Below are 9,826 nucleotides of genomic sequence, written 5' to 3' on the forward strand. Positions count from 1 at the left end.
TTACAATCTTTTGTGTTGTTTTAACCTTTCAGGTTATTGATTTTCACATGATTTGACCATGAGCATTAAGGATGAGATTAATTGTCAAAAGGCACATTCAATGCAGTAAAATTGATACCTTTTTTTTATTAATATCAATGATACTACACGTCATCGTAACACATTTAACAATGAGCATTACCTATAACCGTGTAATATTCTTTAAAAGGCACCCGGGTTACAACAAAATAATAATTTAAAAGAGAAAACCAATGTCCTGATTTCTAATCCGTTATAGAACCACTTATTCGTGCCCGTCAGAAAATACATTCCTGAAAGTAGTACATATTTATAAACAAAAAATTCTACGGCAATGTCATGTAGGTGTAACTTTGTCGAAAAGTACATAAAATTTGGATAATTTTCACAGAAATATGCATCCGTGCACCATGCTAACAGAAATGACTGCATTGTACTTTAGGCTGTTGGTAATAGTTATCCCATGAGGACGCGATGTTTCAGTGAAAGATCACCCTCCTGTCTCCGGCCATCGGGGTTATCTTACACTGAATCATCGCGTCTTTATGGGATAACTATTACTAATAGCTTAAAGTACAATGCAGTCATTTCTGTTATCATGGTGCAGGGATGCATATTTCTGTGAAAATTAGAAGGTTGTATTTGTTAAAATCCTGAAGTGTCAAACCCAAGACTCTTCCATTATTAAAAAACATAATTTGTAAAATTGATTCAATCAGCTATAAATAAAAAGATAAAAAAAATGTTAGAATATAAAAAGGAAGATGTGGTATGATTGCCAATGAGACAACTCTCAACAAGAGACCAAAAGACACAGAAATTAACTGCAATAGGTCACCGTACGGCCTTCAACAATGAGCAAAGCCCATACCGCATAGTCAGCTATAAAAGGCCCCGAAATCACAAATGTAAAACAATTCAAACGAGAAAACTAACGACCTAATTAATGTACAAAAAAATGAACGAAAATCAAATGTGTAACACAACAACAAACGACAACCACTTAATTACAGGCTCCTGACTTGGACAGGCACAAACATACAGAATGTGGCGGGGTTAAACATGTTAGCGGGATCCCAACCCTCCCCCTAACCTGGGACAGTGGTGTAACAGTACAACATAAGAACGAACTATAAAAATCAGTTGAAAAAGCATAACTTTAGTCTATTTAGTCTGTTTTTGGTGATATCCATTTGACGTGGCTCCGTAATTATACATCCCGTCATTGTGTTATTGTGCTATGGTAAATTTTGTATTGTTGTCTTTCATTTTTGCTAATGTACTTTGTTTATATGCCTTTTTGTGTTTCTTTGTTACATGTGACGTGGCTCTGTACTTATGCATCCTTTCATTGTGTTATTGTGCTATGGTAGATTTTTTTATTTTTGTCTTTCGTTTTTACTAATGTGCTTTGTCTATATGCCTTTTTGTGTTTCTTTGTTACATTGTCATATTTGTTTGTTTTTATAGTGATTAAGATTATAACACAATGTTGACTGCTGTAGCCCTATTTTTGACATTTTTACCTATTGTGTCTGTTTGTTTTGTTCACACATCGTTGTCAATATAATGGAATTTTATGCGACTGTCATACAAGTGAGAGGTTAAGCTTGCTATAAAACCAGGTTTAATTCACCATTTTCTACATACGAAAATGGCTGTACCAAGTCAGGAATATGACAGTTGTTATCCATTCGTTTGATGTGTTTGAGCTTTCGATTTTTCCATTTGATTAGAGACTTTCCGTTTTGAATTTTGCTCGGAGTTCGGTATTTTTGTGATTTTTTTTTTGTATAGAATTCTGGTTTGACCATTGCACATAATCTAGACACAACATGTTTCATTTGCAAAAAACAAAAATAGCATCTTAACTAAAAGAAAAAATTTTGTACGTTTCCAAATCCATTCTATTTTATTTTTTTCAACAATAATTGTTCTATCATCCTTCAACTCAATGATATGTCCTTGGAAGTATTTAATAATCACGATTTTCTACCGGATGTAAAAAGAATTATTAATCATTTACACGAAAAAGTACCATAGTTAACGACATATAATAAGCGACATTTTCAGTAATACCTCATCCCAAAGCCTTATAACCTAATGACTTTTTCATATATATATTTATATTCATGTATAGTGTTTTTGATCTCAGTCACATTTTCGATCATTCAAATGTTGCTTTGGGTTCTTGGTTTATGCCTTTGCCATGCAGGTTTGCTGTCTGCATATAATAACAGAAATCTACCAAAGGTAAGTAAATTTGATTTCATTCTTTAATTTGACATAATAAAATTGATATCTTTTAAATTAGAATATAGAAGATCCAAAACAGTGAGTTCAAAATATGCATTTAAATTTTTTTTTTTTAAATCGATTTTGAAAAGCTTGTTTCTAAAAACTTTTTTGATGGTTCCTTAACTACAGAATACGACAATACAAGACAAATGCTACTAAAAACAATTTTTGAGATCATTTCCTCAATAAATAGCAAAAATATTTTATGATTGTTTTTCTAGCAATAATTTGTTTATCATTTGCCAGAATGATATTACATCGTTAATGATGATGATTACTTCGATATCGCATGTCATCCGCTCATAAAACGTGTGTGAATATTGATATTACTGTATCACATGACATGAGCCCTAAAATCATACCATAAGATATCTGAAGTCTTTTGTTGAAAATTAAGACGATTGGGAAAAATTATGATTATTAGGATACCGATGATTATTTTTTGCCATCGTACATATGCATAAGAATAAGTAGCATAAATAATTCTTCCATGCGGTATTGCTGTCCTTTTAAGAGCAATATTAACAATTTTTTATAACATATTAAAATTGGAACCCTTAGATGAATTCATAGAAGACATGTACGCATAACACGATACTTTCATGGAAATTCATCTAACGGACAAAGTATTTTTATTAAATTGCCGTTGAAAGTATTAAAACTCTTATTTGCAATACAGAATACAGTCAAATAACACCTTTAAAGCATGAAAAGACTGAGAGTAGCAAAACAAATGTGTTATCGATACAGTTTTAAAGGAAACCCATTTCTAACCACCCAGAGACTATCATAAGACATGTATTTCGATGTTCTAATTTTTCAATTAATTTTAGGCTTATCTTAACTTTAGGATGTTTGCTATTCTGTTTCAAAATAACAACCTATTTAAATGACTGTCATAAACTGATAGTATATAAATAACTGAACCTAAAAAACAGAATAAAGTTCATGTCCTTGTTTTTATTTTAGATATAAACAATTCAAATATTGGCGGGAAATAATTTTCCCTAGATTTTTTATACATTTAACGTTGGCACCTTTTTTCCTTCGAAAACTATGAAAAAGTAACAAGGATTTTGTAAGATTTTAAGAAATTACCTTTTAACTACATGTATATGTTTTAAAATTATGGAAAGAAAAGTAGGGATTAGCGGGCAATGGAATTATACATTGATTAAACCAGAGGAATCAGAATATGCGACAAAAAGTCAAAAAGAAGACTAGCAAACATCCTTAAGACACATCACATAGGAACAAGATATCTTTTAAGACCATCTTATGACATGTCTTAGTCCTAAGATACTATGAAAAACCAGGATTTAGGGTCCAATATCCCATGTTATCCATTTTAGAAACAAATACCTTCTTATATTGCAGCTAACTGTTGAGTTTAAGTTTATCCGAAATCTTCATACAACAATAAAAATTCACATTTTCCATGAATATACAGAGGAACAAAACCTTTTATTTTAGAAAGCCTAAAAATAGAATAGCGTCCTTTCTTTGTAAGGTGTTCATCTTCTAAATCTCTGCATATATACTATTCGGTTAAGTTGATGAATATAAACTTAGATTCATAATGTTTCAAAAATATTAAAATCGTGATGTTTATCAACGATATTTAAAAACCTTAAAGGAAATTACAGAGACCAAACATGAAATAGAATTTATTATTGATTATGTCTCTCTTTTTCCCTATAGATCTATTCCAAAGTATTAAGGCCAATGGGGTTACCTGATATCAAGATCATTTCAATTTCAAAAGTATGGGATGAGCAAAAATTGGCCACAACATACACTGCAAAATTTGAAGCACCTAACAATGTAACATTTGAGGCGGGCGAGTACACTATAAGTGTAGTAAAAGGTAAGTATACAAGGAATCTCTCGGCTTTCCTTTATTTGACTTCATTTGCATGTATAGGATTCATTGTTGATGTTCATTCCATTTCGTTTTCAAATAAAAAAGAACTGTTTCCTTTTTCGTGATGTCAGCATAACATTGGAATAAAAAAGTGTTTCTGTATATTTAAATTTTTTCATAAACTGCATTTTATGCGACTGTCATACAAGTGAGAGGTTTAGCTAGCTATAAAACCAGGTTAAATCCACCATTTTCTACATAAGAAAATGCCTGTACCAAGTCAGGAATATGACAGTTGTTATCCATTCGTTTGATGTGTTTGAGATTTTGACTTTGCCATTTGATTAGGGACTTTCCGTTTTGAATTTTCCTTGGAGTTCGGTATTTTTGTTATTTTACTTTTTGATAAAATAAAAAGTACCGGTGAACACGTCTACGTCTATTTATTTCGATGATCCTCAGGACCCAACTAAAACGTTGATCCTATTTGGTTATTCCGAGGAAATGGCAGCATTTTCCTTGACTTTGCTGAAATGTAAAACTAATATGTCACATGAATGCATAAAATAAACTAAATACACTTAAACATCAAATAAAAAGGCTAGTTTTTTATACGGAATATTCAAAACATTAACGGTAACGATTCTACTGAACCTGATTCGCATTTCGACCATTAATGTCTCTTCAGTGATGCTCGTGCCTATGTTTCAGAGGTGGGAGAAAGGCATCTTCAAAGGGGAAAAAGAGGGGTAAGAGATACCAAAAGGACATGCAAACTCATAAGACGAAAATAAACTGACAACGCCATAGCAAAAAAAAGGGGGAACATGATCAAAAGACAAACCTTCTCTACATGTGGCACCCGTCAACAAACAATGTATCTGAAAGACACAAATAACATACAGGAACAAGAATATTTTTGAACGTAATGTTGTAGTCATTGTTTTCCATCATTCTAAATGGAAACTAATTGCGTCTTTAAAGAAATTAGGCTAAAATAAAATTGAGAATGGAAACGGGAAATGTTTCAAAGAGACAACCCGACCGAAGAGCAGAAACAATATATTTAAAAAAAAACATACCTCTAAAGAGATGAATGGTTTGTTCATTTGTCGAATTTTGCAAATCTAAATAAAACGAAGCAAATCAAGTCATATGATTTTTATATTCAAACAATTTTTGAAAATCAAATACACAGAAATTGCATCATAATTGGTTACTGTAGAATAAAATCAAATGGCTGAAAACGAAATTTTGCATTCATTTTTTTCTAAGATTGCAGATTTCTTTATTCAGGCCATTTTGAAATATAAATAGTCTTTCTAACTTCCATGAAAAGAAGTTTTCAAGATCACGTGGAGTTTCTGTGACATACTTGGACCTCTATTAAACCGTTATGTATAACAGCACACTGATTTTAACATCTGTTTGTGTTGTTGGTTTCTTTTACATACCATTTAAGTAAGACGTAACGAGTTGCATATGAGGTCATTCCGTTGATATAATTTAAACACAATATATACATGCCTTAAATTTATTGTTTTGTCTTTTTTCATCTAGAAAACAGTGGAAATGTATTTGCAGTTAGTGTAGAAGTGCCGAAAAAAAGAAAACTATTGAACCCAAGAATTACTGCGCGGTCGGCGACTGAAAACATGACCGTTTCCATTAAAACGTCAACGAAGAAGAACATTCAGACAAATTTTTATTTAACCAGTTGTCAGTATCAAATACTACAGAATATAACACAGACATCTCTCTCACATGTTAAAACGTATCAAGCAATAGTAACTGACTGTGCACGTGGGGCTTACGAAATACACGATTATTTTAGGATCGTTGTTAATGGTTTAGATTCCATTCCCGACGGAACACATCCGATGGATATTGACAAACAGTACACTGATAAGTATTTCAACGAAACAACGAAGTACAGCAGATACGATGAAAATTACGAAACTGTGGTCACATCTTCCATCAATTTTTCGACAATGAATGCTGATAGCGTAGAACTAGCAGAATTTTACTTTCATATTCTTGCCATAACTCATAATCAGAACGACCTTGTCGGTAATATACTGCTACAATGGGGAAAAGACTTACAAACAGATACATAAAAATATAATAATTAAATCCTGCCTTAATTATTAGTTTTCTAAAAGACCATTCGATTATTTTGATATATTTTATGTTTTTAGAAATAAAGAGATGTAGTACGATTGCAAATGAAACAAATTTGCACCAATGAAAAAATGACATGGATGGGAGAAACTACAAATATTTGGATATTTTTGGGGTATATTTTCATTGTCTGTTTGTTAATCCATCAATCCTTGAATTTCAAAACTGAAAAACAAAATGAAGCTGAATATAATGACAGATCAATTATCAACGAAATATAAATTTGTGTTATATGCTACAAACATATTCTTTGTAACCCTACTCTGTATTATCTTTCTAGAAGTTTGCAGGATGGGGATATTTAGGCTAATTGTGTTATTGTACATTTATTAAATATAGGCTGAAAAAATGCCGACTGCATAGTAATTCGGAAAGATTCTTTTGAAATAAAATCGTACATTTCTTTGTGTAATTTGCTACGAATGAAATTATAGGGCCAACGTCAACATTGTCGAAAAATTTGTTGTGTCTATTGTCCCGTTTCGTATTGGTGTCATTCTAATTAATCCAGTGTACATGTGTACACATGTATTTTCCCTCTGCTACCCTCCCCCCTCCTTTTCCTCAATCATTATCCATTAATCATTCCCGTTTTTCCATATGATTTAAACTAAATATGTCACAGAGACATTTTCTGTTTTCTTTAATCAACGTGTAAGCTTTTTCATTCGTTATATTCTTAAAAACTAGTATGACGTTGATTTTGAAATGAGGCATAAAAAGTAAAATAACAAAAACTCCAAGGAAAATTCAAACCGGAAAGTCTTTTATCAAATGGCAATATCAAAAACTCAAACACATCAAACGAATGGAAAACAACTTTCATATTCCTGACTTGGTACAAGCCACGATATAACATGCGAAGCATTTTAATGCAATTTTTTTGTCATAAATTTTTTCATTAGCTAAAATATACAGTCAATATAAAAATATGAAGATATGGTGTGATTGCCAATAAGACAACTATTCAACTGAGACGTGTCAATTGAAGGGTTGCCGCCATTTTAATGGCTCCCGTACACGTCGCTAGTAAACTCCATTTTAAATTACAGGATTTTCACAAATTTTCGATTAATACAATTCATATTTTTCATTAATAAATCCACCTTCAATAAAAGCAAAATACATTTAGATGCCAAAACAGTCTTCAAATTGACATGTTTTCCAACAATGTTAAATAGAGTCCACATAAGCTTGAATTTACAATGCACATGCTTACAATCTCATATTCAAAACACATTTTCAAAGTACTAGGAAACTATTTCATTTTGTTTCAGTGTTAGTTCTTATATGTGGATCTTTCATGGATTTGATGAATAAAATAATTATTTTTCTAAAATAAACTCCCTTCCAACAACCCGTCAAAACATCGACATCGTTTGTATTTATTAATCCAGGGACATTAACAGACATAAGTTTCCTCGAAAAAAATGACAGTTCCTGTCATAAAGAAAGTTACTTTTATAGGTGCCACATGTGGATAGGATCTGCTTACCCTTCCATGGCATCTGATTTAAAGGTGCCACATGTGGATAGGATCTGCTTACCCTTCCATGGCACCTGATTTACAAGTGGTTCGTGTTGCTCTGTCTTCAGTTTTCTATGTTGTGTTTTGTAAACTTTTGCTTTTTTTTTTTGTGTTTTCGGTTGGTTTTTTTCCCATGGCGTTGTCAGTTTGATTTTGACTAGAGTTTGAATGTCCCTGTGCTATCTTTCAGTTATCTTTTTTTTCTTTTACAGTTTCTGTCAGAAAGAAAGTTAAGTTTCTACAATTCTTTCACTCTGGACTGGGGGAAAATGCAATTAGATCATTACAGTGATTTATTTATAATCTGTGTGATGTTTTTAAATCTGGCTCAGACCTATTTTTTGTACACCGATACTTTGAAGTTGATTGGAAACAATAACATGTATTTTCGTCATATTTTTCTTAACTTCATAACATAATTAGTATATTTAGTCAGCAACAACTTTACAAAAAAAGAGTTGTAACGTGTAGCCGCCTTTCGGATATGTCTGACACTTATTTCCTTTTGGCAGAAACTTTGAATTTTTCTATTTATTAATTGAATTTAATAATCTTGACAATATTCTTCAGTATCACTCAACATTATGAAATTAATTTTAAGTTCGCTGCTTGACAACAAATGAAAGTTATGAATGGCAGCGCCTTTCGGATCCCCTATTGTGCCTCAAAATGAGTAACCCGATTATAATAAGCACATTTAAGGTCCCTTTACAATGATGTAGGACATGGCGCTTTTTTTAATGATTGATCGAGCTTAACCATGCGTGCTCTTCTGAAGAGCAGAATGATTTCCATACAATAGAAAACTAAACATTTTAAAGTTATTAAATCAGTCCTCAATTAAACTGATTGAAAGATTATGTCTTCCTCATATGAATATTAACCAAAATCCCTCCCGTTAGGGGTTGAGTAATTTGCCATCATTAATTATATGAGAGGAACATAACCCAACAACTGGTTTTAGAATAAATGTGCTTATTTCCGATGCAAAGACTCTATGAGTGAATCAATATTAATTCCAAACAAGGCACCTTATGTGACTTGACAACAGTATCGTAAGTATATCTATTGTGAATAAGTCTGTTTAAAGGTTTGATAAGCTTTTGAGGTGAATGACGATAGTTTTGTAATTTGTAGAGAATTAACTTGTCAACATTTCATAGGATGAACACGATTGGTGTCACTAGTGGAGCACTGAGATCAAACCCGATTTTTGGTGGAGTTCAGTCTTAAGATGTTTGTCGGTTGGAGAATGCACAGTGATCAAAAGTTGTCAATTCGCTTAACGTTTGACTATTTTATATTATATAGTGAAGGACAAATATCAGTTGATATATGTACTCCAAAAATAAACGTGTCGATTTGATAAAACGGAGGTGGATGAGAGGAAAATCACATTAGATACCAGGCTTTTAACTTTGTACGCTAGGTCCGCGTTTCGTCTACATAAAACACATCAGTTGCGCTTTAATCAAAATAGTTTGAAGTCCAATTAAAGTAGGAATTGGAAGACAAACAATTACAACAAGTTGTGTCAATTACGACTAACGTCATTTTAACCTGCAAGAAGAAATTTGAATAATTCAATATTTTTAGAAATAATTTATTTATAAAAATTACCGTTCTTTATTTATTTATATTTTGTGATTTCGAGCCTTTAATATTTATTATATACGGTAGTAGTTTTACTTATTGTTGAAGGCCGTATCGTGACCTATAATTGCTTAGTTAATTTGATATCTGGTAGATAGTTGTCTTACCAGCAATTACACCACATCTTCTTATTTTCTTATCATAATTTGGTACGCTAGACACGCTTTCGGCTATTTAAGACTCATTAGTGGCACTCGAACCAAAATAAAATGATGGCAAAGTAAAGTAAAAAGTTAAGAGCGTTGAAAACCAATCATTTCCAACAAGTAAATGAAACTTTGGCT

The 9,826-nt window shown here is 31.9% G+C and overlaps 1 protein-coding gene across 1 annotated transcript; it reads left to right on the forward strand.

The window, feature by feature from the left end:
• Positions 1-2,165: 2,165 nt before the first annotated feature.
• Positions 2,166-6,768, forward strand: LOC127702991 (uncharacterized). Its single transcript, XM_052207356.1, has 3 exons — positions 2,166-2,271; positions 4,018-4,183; positions 5,741-6,768. Exons 1-3 carry the CDS (start codon positions 2,194-2,196, stop codon positions 6,295-6,297), a joined length of 801 nt encoding a protein of 266 aa, XP_052063316.1. The 5' UTR covers positions 2,166-2,193; the 3' UTR covers positions 6,298-6,768.
• Positions 6,769-9,826: the final 3,058 nt, after the last annotated feature.

The sequence above is a fragment of the Mytilus californianus genome, unplaced genomic scaffold, assembly GCF_021869535.1.
Source record: "Mytilus californianus isolate M0D057914Y unplaced genomic scaffold, xbMytCali1.0.p SCAF_5, whole genome shotgun sequence".
In the NCBI taxonomy this organism is placed as follows: domain Eukaryota; kingdom Metazoa; phylum Mollusca; class Bivalvia; order Mytilida; family Mytilidae; genus Mytilus; species Mytilus californianus.

What these genes read in the sequence shown, in the direction of transcription:
- LOC127702991 (XM_052207356.1), top strand. Translation starts at nt 2,194, where the DNA reads ATGTTGCTTTGGGTTCTTGGTTTATGCCTTTGCCATGCAGGTTTGCTG. An exon ending in ATAACAGAAATCTACCAAAG is followed by an intron (nt 2,272 to 4,017) that starts GTAAGTAAATTT and finishes TTTTCCCTATAG; the next exon opens with ATCTATTCCAAAGTATTAAG. An exon ending in CACTATAAGTGTAGTAAAAG is followed by an intron (nt 4,184 to 5,740) that starts GTAAGTATACAA and finishes TTTTTCATCTAG; the next exon opens with AAAACAGTGGAAATGTATTT.